Raw genomic sequence first — 19,450 nt, forward strand, 5'->3', positions numbered from 1 at the left:
ACATGGGCTACTGTTGTAAAGATTGGGATGTTTTGCACAGCAGCTTTCAGATACCAGCGTGAAGAAAGAAAAGGAAGAAGACTTCTTGCCACAGGAAGGGACTGAAGATATTTTCCTTCTTTGATGGCATCACGAGGCCAGTAATTTTAACTGAAGGCTGGGTCTATCTATCATACTGCCCTTGTCTCGTCCTGCCAGCACAGATTATCCACAATCACAGCGGATAGCCTCGGGATGAGTTGGCTTTAGGGGCACCTAGGCTCTGTCACTTTAACAGCCTCTTATTAAGATCTACAGACCAAAGATGGCATCATGAGGCCACTGGGAAATTCCCTTTCCCTGAAGAGTCAGAAATGTTCTTTTTCTTCCTAGGCAGCTTTATTACCTAGAGTGCAAAGGTATTTATTTCTCCTGGATTCTATTCATTGTCTGGCTGCCTGCTGGCTCTGGAAGTGAAACATGATGGATTCCAAAGAAGTGTGGTATTTTTTGTTTGCCCATTAGGAGAGGAAACTACTGTAAGCAGGGCCATGTCTGGTCTCATAAGCTATACAGCCCCTACTGAGAAGACTCATATAAACAATGTATACGTAATATAAATGACAACCCAGAATTATTTCCCTCCATCCCCAATCCTCATTTGTCAACTTGCCAGTCTGATTTCTTTCCAGTAGGTTTTTAGCTGGTTTACCTTTGTATACACAAAATAGCTGTTAAAACGAATAAAGGCAAGGATTATAAGCTTTTGGCATTCTTTTTGACTCCAGCCAGGTAATGATTCTCTACAATTCTAGTGTACTGTAGTCCTCCTATAATACTTAGTGCAAGAGTCCATAACATAACATAATCCTCTTTGACTAGGACAAGCCATCTATGAAAGTGCCTTTCAGGTGCGTTGGAGAACTTGCCTCGTCAAGGCAAAAAGTGAAGGTTTTCAGCCTCTTGCATTAACCTTTCACATACAAAGAGATGTTGATGTGGAGGTGCTCCAAATAGACAATGGTGTTTATCACACGGAGATTTTGGGAGATTTTGCAACTCGGATCCGGGGTGACTGAGGGTCCAATGATGCAAATTCACATTATAACGTGAATGTGTTATCAGATGCGATTCCTTTCTATGGAAATTCCTTCCGTGGCGCTTCTGCAGTGATTCCAAAGTGACCCCTCATTTTGGTGAAATCGGAAAAAAAGCGAATTCACAGTTCACTTCAATTTCACATCGAATTGGTCTGGTGTGAAGATCACTCTGATGTTATAGAATCATAGAGTTGGAAGAGACGACAAGGGCCATCCAGTCCAACCCCCTGCCATGCAGGAAATCACAATCAAAGCATCACCGACAGATGGCCATCCAGCCTCTGTTTGAAGACCTCTACGGAAGGAGACTCCACTACACTTCGAGGGAGTTTGTTCCACTGTCGAACAGCCCTTACTGTCAGGAAGTTCCTCCTAATGTTGAGGTGGAATCTCTTTTCCTGCAGCTTGCATTCATTGCTCCGGGTCCTAGTCTCTGGAGCAGCGGAAAATAAGCTTGCTCCCTCCTCAATATGACATCCCTTCAAATATTTAAACAGGGCTATCATATCACCTCTTAACCTTCTCTTCTCCAGGCTAAACATCCCCAGCTCCCTAAGTCGTTCCTCATAGGGCATGGTTTCCAGACCTTTCACCATTTTAGTCGCTCTCCTTTGGACACGCTCCAGTTTCTCAATGTCCTTTTTTAATTGTGGTGCCCAGAACTGGACACAGTATTCCAGGTGGGGCCTGACCAGAGCAGAACAGAGTGGCACTATTACTTCCCTGGATCTAGACACTATACTTCTATTGATGCAGCCTAAAATCGCATTGGCCTTGTTAGCTGCCACATCACACTGTTGACTCATGTTCAACTTGTGGTCTACTTGGACTCCTAGATCCCTTTCACACGTAGTTTCATTCAGCCAGGTGTCCCCCATCCTATATCTGTGCTTTTCATTTTTCCGCCCTAAGAGCAGTACCTTACATTTCTCCGTGTTGAATTTCATTTTGTTAGCTTTGGCCCAGTTTTCTAGTCTGTTCAGGTCATTTTGAATCTTGATCCTGTCCTCTGGAGTATTAGCTACTCCTCCTAATTTGGTGTCATCTGGAAATTTGATAAGTATTCCCCCAATTTTATCCTCCAAGTCATTGATAAAGATAATAAAGATGTCACCCCCCTTGGCCCCCTGCACCCTGCTTCTTCATCCCCCTCCTCCTCCTCCTTCATGCCATCTCTTCCTCCCTGCCACCCATCCCACCATCCCCTGACTGCTCCTTCAGTCCGATCCTGGCCCCAGTGACCCCCTGCGACCTATCCCATCATGCCCGCCTGCTCCTTCAGTCTAATCCTTGCCCCAGTGACCCCCTGCCACCCATTCCATCATCCCCTGTCTGCTCCTTCAATCTGATCCTTGCCCCTGTGACCCCCTGCAACCTATCGCTTCATCCCCTGCCTGCTCCTTCAGTCTGATCCTGGCCCCAGTGACCCCCTGCCACCCATTCCTTCATCCCCTGCCTGCTCCTTCAGTCCGATCCTGGCCCCAGTAACCCCCTGCCACCCATCCCATCATCCCCTGCATGCTCCTTCAGTCCGATCCTGGCCCCAGTGACCCCCTGTGAACTAGCCCATCATCCCCTGCATGCTCCTTCAGTCTGATCCTGGCCCCAGTGACTCCTTGTGACCTATCCCATCATCCCCTGCCTGATCCTTCAGTCCGATCCTGGCCCCAGTGACCCCCTGTGAACTAGCCCATCATCCCCTGCATGCTCCTTCAGTCTGATCCTGGCCCCAGTGACTCCTTGTGACCTATCCCATCATCCCCTGCATGCTCCTTCAGTCCGATCCTTGCCCCAGTGACCCCCTGCGACCCATCCCATCATCCCCTGCCTGATCCTTCAGTCCGATCCTGGCCCCAATGACCCCCTGTGAACTAGCCCATCATCCCCTGCATGCTCCTTCAGTCTGATCCTGGCCCCAGTGACTCCTTGCGACCAATCCCATCATCCCCTCCCTGCTCCTTCAATCCAATCCTTGCCCCAGAGACCCCCTGCGGCCTATCCCATCATCTCCTGACTGCTCCTTCAGTCCTATCCTGGCCCCAGTGACCCCCTGTGACCTATCCCATCATCCCTTGACTGCTCTTTCAGTCCAGTCCTGGCCCCAGTGACCCCCTGCGACCTATCCCATCATCCCCTGACTGCTCCTGCATCCCGATCCTGTCCCCAGTGACGCTCTGCGACCTATCCCTTCATCCCCTGACTGCTCCTGTATCCCAATGAAGGATGACAGCTAAGGAGGAGGCAGGGAAGGAGGACAGTGTCCAGAGCCCCATTGAGCATGCTCAAGGGTGCCGATTCGAATTGTTGAATCTTCTGGTGTGGTAATACAATGTGCACCCACCACACTTTGCTTGAATCCACATCACGTGACTTGTCTGCAATTGAACTGACTCTGCTTCCCCCTCGATTTGGAAGTGCAACGGAAAGACAACCAGGTGTGGTAAAACATCACATTTTAATGTGAATTCGCATTGCTAGACAGGAGTGACTGCAGATCTGAGCTGCAACCCCCTCCCCCCCCCCACGTGTGATGAGGCTCAATGCCAAATATAAATTCTGAGGTGGACCTGAATCATCTAGGTGCCTTGTGAACATTTAACCACTCACATCCCTGATTTTGTTTTTGTTTGATGGCTATTTTGGTGCTTCAGCATTGGAAGGTGGGAGGACAGTTCATTAGAGTCCACCTACATCTCTGTGTTTTTTTTTTCTCTTTATGATTTCTTGTTGCTGTAAAAGACACATAAAACAACAAATTGAGATTTTGCAATGAATAACTCATATTTATTGTTCTACATGCTGATATATATTGGCAGAGAGAATATATAAGGGCACATTTCATCATAGAAAGTATTTCAGTTTTGTATCTTTTTTTTTCCTGGACCTGACTTGTTACCTATGTGAATTGCATACTGTTTTGTCCAGATGAAAGATCTGCAATTTAGGATTAAGACAGCAGTGGATTAAGAACACTCTAGCATTGTCACACAGTCAGGATAGACTGAGCATTGACAAAAAGGCTGGGGATTGGATTTTTTTTTCTTTGTGGTTATTCAGGGGACACTTAGATTGCCAGAAATCTCCCTCACTAGACAAAACAATCCCAAACCAACCAAGTAGTGGCTGTTAAGTCCATTGTTAGTTTTAAAAACATATATTTATTTTTTCTAAAACATTAACTACTGCAAGAGAGCCTTGCAATCTGTTTAAAACGTGGATTGCTTCTTCTAGAGGCTTCTGGGAGAAGTGGCTCACCTTTGTTTTATCTGTCCAGAAACTACCTAATGATTCTGGAAGGGTTGAGGGCTACAAAACTAGCTGTGCAGCCCACCTGCAGCCCCAAGGCCATGAGCTAGTTTAGTTAAAATATTCTCCCATCCTTCAGATCGCTGACGATGGAGACTTTGGGTTTATAGCAAAGGAAAAAAATGTCATCATGGGACTATATTTCTAGAGTATCTTGGGCGTGCTAGGGCTGAGAAGGGGGCGTGTTCGGGTTGAGAAGGGGCGTCACTTCCTGACGCCCCTCAACCCTAGTACGGACCGAGTCCGTACAAAATCGCTGTGCCCGTCCACACAGGGGCCACCATTTTGATGCCGCTCAGTGGAAGTGACGCTGCGATTGCGCAACTAGTGCACTGCGGTGCCACTTCCGGGGCCCAGAAAGAAGTGCCATTTTGGCGCTTCTTTTTGGCTGCGCCCGGGAACCGCACAGTTTGGCCGCTGCGGTTCCCGGACGCAGCAACCAGCGGCAGCGGCAGACCGCACATTTTGCGCGGTCTGTAACGCACCTTCGTTTCAGCCAGAACTTTGGGTTGAGATTTGTAGTATTCCTATATGTGTGTGACCCATTCACCTATCTCCCAATCCCCACATTTGAGCTTCTTCTAATGCATTGGAGGAAGAATAAACAAAGATGTGATATAATCAGTCTCCTTGTCATTCTGGGTATGGACAAGCTTATCAGAGACAAAGGAGAGTAATTAATCTATGTGATGCTTTAAAGTCCATGGGGCAGAAGCCCCAAGGAATTTAAAAACTCATATAAAACCTGAGTGAGCTCAGGCAGTGGTATGTATGTGTGTGTGCTTGCATGTGCATGTGTGCCTACAAGTTTCTTGTTGACTTACTTGGTGATAATCTCTAACCTTAAATAACATAGGGGAGCCTTTGCCATACCATGTGGGTTCCTTTGGTGGTGATCAGAATGTATTTCTAGACTGCACTTGCTATGATTGCACTAGAGATGCATTCACTCCCTGGGATGAATGAGATTTTTACAATTAGCCCTTTGCCAAAGGGGGACATGTTTCTGTTTTGTGCCTAACACAAGTAGTTATTTTTAGCCTTCCCAGACCTGGCAGGCAGCCGAGCCATTCCTGCTACAAAGGGTCAGGCCTGAATCAAGATAAATTGGCTTTTCAGTCTGTAAATGCCACTAGAGATTCAAGGAGCTCAAGTCGGGCTGCTGTGAATCCTGGATTGGCAGGAGGATGTTGCTACAGCCAAAACCTGCAAGGGACAGAGAAGCAGAGAGACAAAGGTGTACAACTAAGCCTGTTAATATGGGAAGCTGGAAGGCTGGACAAAGAAAACACACTAATTTGAACCAGGAGGCCCCTTATCTTTTAAGGAAACAGTGAAGAAGAGGTGGCTTTAAAGAACAAGATGTTTGCTCTTAGTCTCATATTCTGCAACAGAGTTTGGTGGGGCTCGGAGTAAACATTCTATTTAAAAACCTGATAGGGCTGTCTTGTATAACTGATCCAGAATCATTACAAAGCATAGGACAGGAGAATGGGCAACCCATAGTAACGTCTGTATGGTTTCTTTTCTAACCCTTTGCCCTCCTCAATATTTTGTTTGTTTCCTTTGACTTACTATCACCACAGTTGCATAATCCAGCACTGGTATGTTTATTTGTCGTATTTCTATACAACCCCACAAACTCATTTCCTGGGAGTCTAATAGCAAACTATAATGCTTAAACAAATGTTTCTTTGGTGCTTGTTGCAAAAGAAACATGTTTTTATAAAGTTTTTTTTAAGCTACTAAAATAACATATAACATATACTGACATTACATTACAAAAACATCACATAACGTAACACAAAAAACAACAGATTCAGTACACCACAAGAAAGACAACAGATACAGTATATACATTAAGATCTCGTACTATAGTATATAAATGAACAAAAATGTGACTTCCTGAGCTCCAAATAAGTCATAATTATTATTGAAACCCTTTACCATTCCAGTTCATTTCTAGATTATCGAAATTTCTAAGTTTATATTTGTAAAAAAAGAAAAAACTTTTTATCAAAGTAACCTTTATGTATTCATATAAGTATATCAGCTTTAATTCCTTAATAAAATTAGCTTAAAGTTATACTTAATGTTTCACGTCCTTGTTTAAATAATCTTGTTTAAATAATCATATACAGTAGCAGTTTCCAGGTCTCACCATATTTTTCCCAATCCTGGCCTCTCATAAGACAAGTAAGTTTGTGTAACTGCACCAGATCCATTAGTTTGAATAACCATTCCTCCGCCAAGGAAAAGAAACATGTTTCAGTGGAGGAAAAGAAACATGTTTTAAAGAACCATATTTAAATCCTACATATAACATCTTAACCTTTTTAAAAAAAGGTAAGACATAAAATATATCAAGATGTTGTACACATCATTAAAATACATTATCATCAAACCACATACTGAAAATAATACAGTGGTCCCCCGGGTTACGAAATTAATTCGTTCCGCTGCCCTTTTCGTAACCCGGAAACTTTCGCTAGCCGAAATGCCCATAGGCGCTAATAGCGAAAGCCGCTTTTTGGTGCGAAATCGCGCCGAAAAGCACCAAAAGTTTTTTCGTAACCCGAAAAAACTTTCGTAACGCGGAACAGTTTTTTTAAGTAAATTTATTTCGTAACCCGGAAATTTCGTATCCTGGCGCATTCGTATCCCGGGGTACCACTGTACATTAAAAACAACAGTAAGAACACCCTGCAGGAATATGTAATTGTGTAATTAGAACAGAAATAAATCAGATATAAAAATGTCTCCAGAAGAGAATCTTATCATAGAATTGATTTGGAAGGGACAGCAAGGGTTATCTAGTCAACTACCTGCCATGCAGGAATACATTACTCCTGAGAGATGGCCACCCAACCTCTGGATGGACGATCTTCAAAGAAGGAAAATCCTTCACTCTCCAGGTCAGTCTATTGCACTGTCAAACAACTACTACAGTAAAGAATTTCTAATGTTTAGGTTGAATCTATTTTCTTGTCATTTGAATTCATTGGTGTGTGTTCTAATCTCTGGAGCAGCAGAAAACAAACTTGTTCTGTCTTTTTCATAATATCTGTTCAGATCTTTAAAGAGGGCTATGATGCCACTTCTCAGACTTCTCAAAGCTAAATATGCCCAGCTTTCTCAGTTATTACTGATAAGACTTTTTAATTGTCTTGTTTGCCCTTCTCTGGGCATTTTCCAGCTTGTCAATATCCTTTCTGAACTCAAGTGCCCAGAACTGAACACAATATTTCAGTTGAGGTTATCAAAGAAGGACAGAATGGTACAGTACTACTAGTTCACTTGATCTGGCCACTGTAGTCATGTTAATGAAGCCAAGAAATACATTGGCTTTTTTTGGCTTTGACATCACACTGTTGGCTCATATTTACGTTGTGGTCTGCTGAGACCCCTAGATCTTTTTCCCATGCACTGCTTTCAAGACGTGCCACCTGTCCTATATTTGTGCATTTCATATTTCCAGCCTAGATGGAACTTTACCATCCCTGTTGAAATTCATTTTGTCAGTCTTCACATGGCTCTCCAGTCTGTCAAATTAATTTTGAATTCTGATCCTGCCCACTGGGGCATTAGCTGCCCCTTCTCCCCAAATTTCATGTTACAGTATCTGTGAATTTGATAAGCACACCATCTATTCCATCACCCACCTTGTTTCTAAAGATGTCCAACAACACTGGGTTCAGCACAGACCCTAGTCATATCTGTCCCATCAGAAGGTCCTGCCATTTGCCTAAAAGTGGCAACCTATAAATTCTCTCTGACATTTGCCTCCCAAGTAAATAAGCCATTTCACTTACTACTGGTTTCACCTGCCTCCTCTATTCATTCTTTTATTCCTGCTTACGCAGACTCTCCCATTCCATAGATCACAGAAGGGAAAATTGTGTCATGCAGGCTTTATGTCAGTCCCCCAGGGCCATGTTTGTGGCCCCTGGTGCCTCTATTTATTTTTTTTAAAAAAATCCAGTGTTTTGGGTCCCCATGTGGTTTCTTATTGTGTGGGAGGAAATTTTGGGCACATTTTTGCTCTCCCAAAATTGTGATCAGGGAGAGCAAAAATGTGCCCAAAATTTCCTCCCACACAATAAGAATTTACCCAAGACAGACTTTTTTTTTTCTTAATTGAAAGTAATCCAGACATTGGCTTCTGGGTTATTTCCTGTTGTGGGCGGAAAGTGTCTTTTGTGGGTGAAAATGGCCCAGGTAATGTCAGAAACATGGTGGAAACATTTGGGACCAGAATATGTTTTTCAAGTGTGTGTGTATGGTGGGACATGAGTGGCTGCAAGGTTTCTGAACCCCTGACAATTGCCACCTCTACCATAGATGATTTCATAGTTGTCCTTCTGGCTAATGGTGCTTCCTGACAGGTGATCCTGGGTTTACCATTATTATTTTTTTAAGTATATGCATAGAAAATTATTGTTCAGAGATAGGCAAGGTGGAACCCCCAGATATTTTGGATTGCAATTTCCATAATACCTGAATCTTGGTTGTGCCGGATTAGATTTAGGGGAATTGTAGTCCAGGTTGTTTACTTCTGATGTAGCTCTTCTCTGAGATGCTATTTAAGAAAAAGATCTGTCTGCAGTGTGTGTGTGTGTGTGTGTGTGTGTGTGTAGGGGAAGCAATCAAACAAGCAGCCCCCTCTTTCACCACTTAGTTCTCCTCCTTTTCTAAACTGGCCAGAAATGAACTGGCTTCAGTAGGGCAACTTGAAGAAAAGCTGGCAATTGAAAGGCGATGGGGATGAAATGGGATGAGCTGAGCTGAGCAAGAGCAGAGCTTAGGGACTGGTACGGAGTCTGTCCAGCATGATTGTATTTTGGGAGAAATTAGCTTGTATATGCAAAATGAAAATTGAGACTGGAGACGAAGGGCTGCAGTGGCAGTGATTTATTGCCTCTCTGAGCTAAACAAGAGGCCTTAATTGAAAAACATCAGAGGAGACAGCCTGGGCAGAACTGGGGGGAAAGAGCTCATGGCAATCTTGCCAATCTTGCCTTTTGGACAGCCGTGTTGCCAGGTGGCTTTGATGAATTATGCAGCCCAGATCTGGGGAGCTGGAGAGATCAAGTTGCAGATTGGGGTGCAGATCAAACTGATTGTGCCTGAGATCTTATGGCTGGTGCTAATGAATACCCATCAACAAGATATTGCCTGTCTAGCTTGCTGTGGTGTGCTAATGTTAGTTCTTCTTACACAACCACAGAGTTAGAAGGGTTCAGTTTGGATCATTTACTCAAAATATTGTTGTGAAGTGCAACAGCCTATTTTTTGTTTATTTTCAACCAATCTGAATTTCAGGCTAGAGATGCAGTTTTATGAAGTGGGCATTATCCCATGGGATCTCATGCTAAAACTTAATTATGTTAGGTTTTTAAGAGGCCAGAGAAAAATTTGGTGTTTTAATGCAAGAGACTGACATGGCTATCCTCTTGGAAAATGTATGACTATGTACAGTAATCATCCATATCCCCTTTTTATCCTTCCTTTGTTAAGTTTTTTTTAAACCTCAATCCAAGGCAGAATATCCTAGCCATTAGATGATCTCTTGAACTTGATCATTGAAAGATGGTTTGGTGATATGACGATTCAAGACATCCTCATCTGGGATGCATATGAATATGTATAGAAAATTCAGGATTTGAAACAGCAAGTCAAGTGGATTGGAGATTTTTGAGGAAAGGGGTTGTATTGCCTTGTTTTGTGTAGCTAGAGCAGCTCCCTTAGTATTTTGCCAGTTTAAAATAAAAAGTTTTGCTTTAAAGGTTTGGGGTCTACATTAACAGTGCAGCTTCACTTTTGGTGGGTTGACCACCATTTCCTTCACTCTCAGATGACCCAAATATAGATTCATTTATTTATTTTGCAGGAGGAGAAAACATGGCAACTATATCATAAATAGTCATGTTATATTTAAGAGTTGTTTCAGTGTAGTCTTTGTATTATGCAGCATACTCTTTGCTTGCTATCTATCTATCTATCTATCTATCTATCTATCATCTATCTCAACATCAATGGTATTCTTCACCAAGAAAAGGTCCAATCCTGTGGCCTGTGGAAATGGTGCAAACTAAGCGTCTTTGTCTCATTGTTTTGTATTATTCTGCAATGTCACTTCATTTATTCCATTGCTCATGGAAGAGTGGGAGTGTGTGCTCAATAGTGCGCCTAAAGCACACATCCTCAGTTACCAGAAGTTTTCTTCAGCAACTCCTCTGAGCGCTGGAAAATTTCTTGGCATTTTACCATGATCTCATAAAAATAAATGCCAAGATTCTCTGAAGTTCTCCACACAACATTTCCTGCCTTTGCATAGGATTATATTGCTGCATACCTTCAAACTATCCCAACTTGGCAGAGGCAACTCTTGCCCTTCCAAATAGGCACCAGTCTACTTGTGTGTTCTTTCTTAATAATAACTTTTCCCATCTTAATCACACTCTAAAGTTGCTTGGCCACACACGTTCTGGTTTTCATCTGTGAAATATTGTAGGGTATGATACTGGCTAAGGATGCTTTCAAATGGGGCTTTTATAGTGTAGTTGCCCTGCATTATTAGAATTTTATATGCAGTCCAGAAAGCGCTGTCTTACGCTTATAACTCTGTTTTCCTACCATTTCTTCCACTTTTCTTTTCTAAAAATAATGCAAGAGAAAAAGATGGAATAGCTGTATAAAACTTTTGATGGACAGTTCTCAGAGCCATTGATCTGAAAAAACACAGTGGGCCTATACAGACCGGCACTTTGTGCCAGCTGGTGGGCAGAGTCAGGGCGCAGTGTCCTCATGCTGGATGCCCTAACTCCACCCCCATGGTGCCATTTTGGCACATGCCAGTCCACACGGTGCGCACCATCATGATGCACCTTTGCGCTACATTACCTGATGTAGTACTGAAGGGACATCATAAAGTAACATTGCTGTGGCTATGGTGCCCTTTGGAGAGCACTTTTTGCAGCTCCTTTTCACACTCCACAGAGGCCAGATCAGGGCCGTGGCATGAGGTTGCCACAGCCCCAATCTAGAGAGTAAAGGGGTGGCTGCATGCCACCCCTTATGGGCAGTCTGGAGAGCCCCTCAGTTTATTGACCTTTGTTTGGCAGAACTGAGTAGTGTTTTTGCTTCCTCTCTGAGTTGAAGGAGTTGTCAGATATGGAAGCGAAAGGCCATCCTGTGTGCTTTGCACCTTTGAGTATAAGGGAATCCTTCCTACCTTCCCAGCACATTAAATGATAATGCATTTAGCTTGAGAATTTTAGTGATAGTGGCAGTAGTGCTGGATCTGTACCTGAGCAGACTCACATCTCGGTATCAGCTATAGACTTCACTGGGTGGTGTCATTATTTTGCAGTTGTCTTTTGCACTAGTGCAACTGGATAACAACGGGCTACTCCCTCTGAAAAAATACACACCATATAACAATAAATGTGAGAAGGATTGGCAAGTGATAGATGATATCATACCTAGAAACAAGTGATCTAGTCATATAATTGCCCCCCTATCTGGGTCATGCAGTTGTTGTGAGGCTGACCTGTATCTTTTCTCCATACAGTAATTTGTCTGTGATTACTGAACTCACAGTACACTAAAAAGTTTCTGTTTGGGAATGGGAATAATTCTGCCTGTGTTCATTATGCTTTTCAGAGCCATGGATACAAATTTGAATTTAAATGTCTTAGTTGAATTGACCACTTGTAAAATTATAACATGGCCTCATAATGGTATCATTTTCTTTGGGAAAATATTATTTTATTGACATTTGCTTCACTTGTTAATCTGTTCCTTGTTCATTCAGTAAAAAAATTATTTTGTAAACTTGATTTGCCTCTTGAATGTCATGGAGTGCCTAGACCATGTTATCTTACAATATTAGCAATTTGCACTTTGAAAATTTGAATGAGGGAACACTGTTTTCAATTTATTTATCCATTCTGTAACACTATAATTTATATAACAGCAGGTGAAATCCAAAGATAATGTTTTTCAAATATTGGAACAATTCTTACTGCCATCTATGCGCTGAGGTGTATATCTTTGGTGAAGCTGTTCTACTGGTTGGGCCTATTTCTTGTTGCATACATATCATTTCTCTCATGTTTACACTACCCGGAGAAGGACCTCTGTAGTGTAAGGATGATCTCAGAAAGCCTCAGTTGGAAAGAGTCAACTATTGAGATACTCTGGTCCCAAAAATCTAGCTGATAATTCGCCCATTCTCTTGGCTTTGAGCATAATTAGCTGGTTATGTTTGCCCAGACTGAAAATACTTGACTAATTTAAGCATTAGCTTTAACTGTCTCCTTCATAGTCACTTCTTCCTGCTCCCTCAACAGATTTGCAGATGGAAGCTACTTTCCTCAAGGTGCTATATCATGTTAGTACAGTCTCTGAGAGTATTTCATAACCACTCATGTAGGGCTATTGGCAGAGGTACTTCCCACATTATCAGCTCTTTGTTTTCCAGAGAAGTGTCCAATCAATTTCACTTCACTGGTTGCATTACTAACACAGTGCCACATCCTCATGGGGTATCACCATGGGGGAAGCAGTTTCTGTGAAGAAAAGTATCTAAGTGAAATGCAATTGCACTTGGCACAAGTGTAATGTTACATGCAATTGGCACTTGGTTGAATACCTCCCAAAATTGCCTTTCTAGCCATGAACTTAGTTCCCAAGATACTTTGTGCTAAGTTTTTCTTAAAGTCCCATGGACCCTTGTAATTAACTCATTCTCTGAAGTAGATACCCAACAGAGGAGTAATTCATTCACTGTATTTTCTTTTCTTTCCTCAGGTTGTCCCCAGAGCCTCCCATCCTCTCCCAATGTTTCTGACCCAGAAGGACAGCGTTTAGTCCATAATGGGGCCATTTCTTCAGAGTACTTGCATCATGGTGGAGGTGGCCGAATCCTGCTCCTTATCTGTAATGTTGCTGGTGCAGGGCAACAGGCAGTGAGGTGAGTCCTGCTAGAGTAGGATTACCAGGACTCTTACAGCTTTAACAGTTGCCTGGATCAGAAAGACGCATTGTTAAGTTCTGTCAGAACAGATGTGGGATGAGTGGGAGTGGGCAACAGCAGAGAATCATCCAGCTGCCTATTCCTATACCTTGAAGAACCCAATGTGGAACTGAAGATGCTGTGCTTCCAGCTACTTGAATGGAGCTTGATGCTTCTTCATTATGTTACTTTGCGATAGTTAGTAAATAATCATTTAGGAAGGGGACAGCATCAGATGGGTTGCATCAGATGGATGAATGAGGGGAGAAACATGTAGTTTCACCTGTAGGAACTTTACAAAACATCTTCCTGGTTCAGGATCTGCTAAGTATGAAAACTACAGGAGGCCCATCCTACATCCTACCAGGCAACTCCATGTTAGAGAAGAGAGCTCTTGCTAGAATGTTGTATTTTCAGAAACAGGCCTTTGGCCTGTTTTCACATGCTAGCAACCTAATGAAAAGGCAGTGAGCTGAGTTTAGACCTCTTTTGTGTTGCATGGGATTTCCTAGCATATGGGTTATCTGGTTAGCATAATTCAAGGTCTAGTTCCATACAGAAGCGGAGGATCTCAACTCAAGTATATGCTACTGCCCCAAGTTATTTTGTTGCGTGAGGCAGCGGATAAGACGCCTCCACCATTTCATGTACACAGGCTGGTCAGATTGACAAGTGAATCATATTTTGATACTGGAGATGACATAACACCTGCTTGAAACCAGTAGCCTAGCATGAGGGCACAGAACAGCTCACACAGCCCAGATAGTGTTCTTCTGGACACCTTGATACTACACAACTATGTGTAGCACCTGCCAGCTGAGACTGTGTTCTCATTTTACATAATGGTAGGGCTGCCTCTGGTGGCAGCCTCTTCATATATGTGCTATATATGAAGGGGTCCCAAAAGGAGCAGAAAAGATCCATCCTTTTTGTAGCTGAGGCTGCCCTGGGATGGATTTCAGGTGCTCTGGGAACACGCATCATGTAAACATCATGCTCCCGGTGTGGCCGGAAGCTGCCTGTGTCTGCCTTCTGTTTCAGGCCTGACTAAGAAGTCCTGAATCACCGCACAGATTTAGTCAGTAGTGGACTTCTCAGGCCACCAGATGAATAAGACAGTGGTCTCCAAAGGCATGAACTGAGTTCTTTTACTTTCCTAACTGCCATGTTATAGTCAAGAAGGCCTCTTCTTATTAAGGCCAAAATGTATTAGACTTTTTAAAAGAACTGAGTTTACAGTTGACTATCTCAGAATGCATGTAGCTTGTCTCTTTATTGTTTTCTGCCATGTTAGCAAGCACCACATCTAATATGGTTTTCAGGCAAATTAAGGGGCCATGGAGACTTTCACGGGTATGGTACAGACAATGTACTGCCTTCCAGGTGTTGTGGATTGCAGCCCCTATAGTCCACAACCATTGACTGTGTTGATTGTGACTGATGGAAGTTAAAGTTCGGAACATTTGGAGGCCTCAGGAGCCAGCATCTCCCTTTAAACCAGGGTTGGGCAAAGTGCAGCCTTGGGGACAAATGTAGCATCCCAAAACTGTTTTTGCATGTCTTGACCACTTCACACTCTCTGTGCTGTCTCTTTGTTGGCCAAAAAGGAGCAGGAGGAATTGAGTTCTCTCTTTTAAGAGCCAGTAAGAAAAGCAATTTGTCTTTTAAACAGATTATTCTATTCCAATGCTGTTTAATCTTAAAAAAAAAAAACCCTTCCCTCCCAAAAAAACCAACAACTTTATCAATGACTTGGAGGACAAAATTGGGGGCATACTTATCAAATTTGCAGATGACACCAAACTAGGGGGAGTGGCTAATACCCCAGAGGATAGGATCAAAATTCAAGAAGACCTGAATAGACTAGAAAGCTGGGCCAAAGCTAACAAAATGAAATTCAACACGAAGAAATGTAAGGTACTGTACTTAGGGCAGAAAAACGAAATGCTTAGATATAGGATGGGGGACACCTGGCTGAATGAAACTACATGTGAAAGGATCTAGGAGTCCTAGTAGACCACAAGTTGAACACGAGTCAACAGTGTGACACAGCAGCTAAAAAGGCCAATGCAATTTTAGGCTGCATCAATATAAGTATAGTGTCTAGATCAAGGGAAGTAATAGTGCCCACTATATTCTGCTTTGGTCAGGCCCCACCTGGAATATTGTGTCCAGTTCTGGGCACCACAATTTAAAAAGGATGTGGAGAAACTGGAGCATGTCCAAAGGAGGGCGACTAAAATGGTGAAGGGTCTGGAAGCCAGGCCGTATGAGGAACGACTTAGGGAGCTGGGGATATTTAGCCTGGAGAAGAGAAGGTTAAGAGGTGATATGATAGCCCTGTTTAAATATTTGAAGGGATGTAATATTGAGGAGGGAGCAAGCTTGTTTTCTGCTGCTCCTGAGACTAGGATCCGGAACAGTAGATGCAAGCTACAGCAAAAGAGATTCCATCTCAACATTAGGAGGAACTTCCTGACAGTAAGGCTGTCTGACAGTGGGACACACTCCCTTGGAGTGTAGTGGAATCTCCCTCCTTGGAGGTCTTTAAACAGAGGCTGGATGGCCATCTGTCGGGGATGCTTTGATTTGGATTTCCTGCATGGCAGGGGTTGGACTGGATGGCCCTTGCGGTCCTCCAACTCTATGATTCTATTAAAAAAATGAAAGTGGAATTCTCATCATTTTCTATTCTCTACTTGTTTTGTGTGTGTGTGTGTGGGGTATATATGTCAATCGGTGCAGTCCCATGAGATTCCCAGAGTAAACTAAAAACAAAACAAAAAAACCACAGAACTCCCTGGACCTATTGCAGTTGCCCTCTCCTGCTTTAGATGGAAGGAGAATGGCACTAAAATTAAATGGAGACTTCTGTCTCTTGGTACCTGCCTCTCAATGCTCTTCATATAAGCAGTTAGCTAAGAAGCCTTTTCTTTTCTTCTAGATCCCAGTCTGCTAATTGGCAGCCCTGAAAAGCTGGAAACAATCAGATAAGCAGCGACTGGGCTTGTTAAGAGCTGTTTCCTTAGTGTGTCATTTGGCACAACATCTGGACTCTGTAGAATTAATGTTAAGGTCTGATAAAGCAAGCCTAGTGGCAAATTAACTGCCTTTCCTTGATGGCAGACAGTCTTCTGGAACTGTTGTGCTGCTCTTTTGGCCAATTGGAGCTGGACAGCTGGTCTGGAGGAACAACCATAGGGTATCCTGAGCCATCCCCATAGCTCTCCTTGTGACAGTGCTCTGCCCAGTAGGGTTTTTTTTCCTTCAAAAGTCAATTTTTCCCATGCTGGAGATGGAAGAACAGCTCTACATTTCCCAGTAGCTGCAGGCTAGGAGGAGCTCACAGGTGGGTGATTGGATGCAAAAGCACTGTAGGCAGGTAATGAATTCACATTGCATATCCCAAATGCCATTAAGTAACACTCTGCATGCTTGCAGCCGCTAATAAACCATCATCAGCTGGGAAACAGCTTGTGACATGCTGAGCTTTATGGAGGGCAATTTATCTAGTAATATTTCCATGTTATCCAGACAGGCCTAACCCATTCTCTCTCCTCCCCCCTCACTCCCCTCACCCACTCGACACATCTCCTTTCCCTAAGTACTTTTTCAGGGCAAGAACTATCTTATCTGGTTCCTAGAAATCTTTACCTTTTCCAGACCTAAACTTCTATTTGTTTTATCCTGCATCTTCAACCAAATAGCACATATTGGTAATAGGGCTTAGAATATGAAGTAGAAAGGAGAGCCTTCCAGCCTAGTAGTGGCTCCTGATGAAAGGTTACCTTTTGAACTACAGTTCCCAGAATCCTCCAGCATTGGCTAGCAAGTTTTCAGAGTTGTGTGCCAACAAGTAACTAAGAACTAACCTGGACTTCTGAGATCAGTCCTGATCTGTTGCCTTCAGGTTATTTAGGCCTGCCTCCTAATTGACTGTGTTTTAGTTACCAAGACCAGACAGGAAATAGAATGAAGTTATCATTGAAATATGCTCATTGATGACTGGGTTGCTGAACTTGTTGTGGTGCCCTTTGTTATTTACACATTTGAGTGGGCATTCAGGTTGGCCCAGAAATGTGTAAGTGTGCTTTTAAGGAATCCTGTCAGTTATATAAACTTGGCATTTCTTCTTGGCCTGACAAATTGGCCATGTGTCCATTGTAGCTAGAGTTCCTCACTTAACTCATACATTCTCCAAGCTCTGGATCTGGCAGGAGGCAGAATCAGAGCTAAATAACCCAGTACAGAAAAGGAAAAGATACCAGGGAGGAACTGGTTAATGTCTGCTCTTGTTCTTCCATATTGCATGGTAGCAGGACAGGGTGACGAGGTGGAGAAGATACTCTCCAATGGAAGTAAGCATTGGTGTGGGGTGTGGTTTTTTTGGGGAAGATGAAAGTTTTCATGGCATCTTTTCCTATAAGTTTCATTATTTTTCTTGATAACTCCTGTGAGTCCCAAGCAAATTAAAGAAGCCTGGAGTGCCAAGCTTTCAATGTGGCTGAGAGATATGTTGCCACCACCAGAGTTTTTAATGCCAAGTTACCAGCTGTGAGCCTGAAGCTCTCTTTAAAGTCAGGAATCAAGCAGTTCAGACCAAGAGATGTAAGTGCAGTCTTTCAAATCCTAAGGCAATATGTTTACATTTTTTAAAAATAGTATTTTCCAAATGAACAAAAGAGTTTAGTAATAGAAAGTAAAGCCTAAAAACAAATATGCATACTATTCTCTAGTCTAGGAAATAATATACTAGATAGCGTAGGTTTTCTTTCAATTACAGGATTAAGAAAAACGATTTCTACTGAAAGCTGTACAGGTTAAGTCTTGGGTTTCCCAAATCTCCCATGCAAACTGTCAGGCCAGGCTAGACTTTCCCTTAAATAATTATCTTGGCTTTGAAGTGGAAATAACATTTAGGTTTCCATTTAGTCAATTTGCATAGTCCTCAAGCATGTGTGCCCTTAACCTAAGATTGTTAAATCCTTTTATTCTGCCCACCCATCTTATGCTACACTGTTTAACACAAGATCTGATTGCACTCTCTGAGAGTGTGTAATGAGTAATTATGAAAACTTTCTGAGAAAATACTAGCTAAAACATAAGAGTTCCAGACAACAAATTTTGATTAGCAACAAATGCATCAATATAGCATCAGGTTACCCAGGCTACACCTAGAGATGTATTTTTATAGTAAGGACATGAACAGTAGCCTACAGATGTATATTTCTTGGGAAACAACCAAACAAGAATTGCTAGAAAACTGGTTTTACATTATGGAGTGGAGCCGTCCAAATGGCATCCTGATGCAGGAGGCCCATGTATGCTGTGCATAGTTTCACTGTACCACCCATCACTTCTCTTAGTTCATCTCTGCAGAACTGACCAGCTGCTTTCAAAGGTTCCATAAACTACTTTTCTGTGTCTTCACTATGATCTTGGAAGTTTCCTCAGGACTCTTTGTTTCATGCAGTTGAATAAACATCCAGTAAAACTGACTGATGAAGAGGATGGTCAGTGCACATCCAAACAGAGGAACAAGAGTGGTACAGTAGCTCTTGTTGGTTTTGCAGCACCACCCTTATTGATGGATTTGTGGACAGAGAAGATGTTGAGAGTGGAGAGCAGAAGTAGGAGTTTTAGCGAACCATCATACAATATAGTTTCAAGAAAGCATGCACCATCATCACAGCACACACCCCTCCTCAAAGCTGTGTTAGCCTGGCAAGTTTAGAGAAGAGGTGGCTGAACAAAGCAGCATGTGTGTATTCTTTGAGAATAAACTCAGTTGGACTATTGAGGTGAATTTGGTGTGCTTTTTCTCCTGCTGAAGCCAGCAGACTGCAATCTTACACCAGCATTTGGACTATACACTGAAATTAAAATGAGGCTGCAGCCTTGAAGGAGGCAGGTGGACAATATCATTCCAACCCAATGGTGGCTGCATCAGATACACGATGACATATCACATGTACACATATGTACATACTCTTACAAATGAAGCCAATCCCCCTGCCCCCAGAGGATCATGGATCTGTGCAAAATG

The 19,450-nt window shown here is 42.8% G+C and overlaps 1 protein-coding gene across 1 annotated transcript in view; it reads left to right on the forward strand.

Moving 5' to 3' along the window:
• LOC149322071 (ubiquitin carboxyl-terminal hydrolase 43-like) overlaps window positions 1-19,450 on the forward strand; it is a 156,389-nt gene that overhangs the window by 93,545 nt on the left and 43,394 nt on the right. Inside the window, exon 7 of the mRNA XM_089522991.1 lies at window positions 13,200-13,362. Coding sequence (XP_089379117.1) covers window positions 13,200-13,362 — 163 coding nt within the window. The remainder of the gene's footprint in view (window positions 1-13,199; window positions 13,363-19,450) is intronic.

Source organism: Sceloporus occidentalis, unplaced genomic scaffold (assembly GCF_023333645.1).
Source record: "Sceloporus occidentalis isolate IW3139 unplaced genomic scaffold, rSceOcc1.0.p SCAF_1, whole genome shotgun sequence".
Taxonomy (NCBI): Eukaryota; Metazoa; Chordata; class Lepidosauria; order Squamata; family Phrynosomatidae; genus Sceloporus; species Sceloporus occidentalis.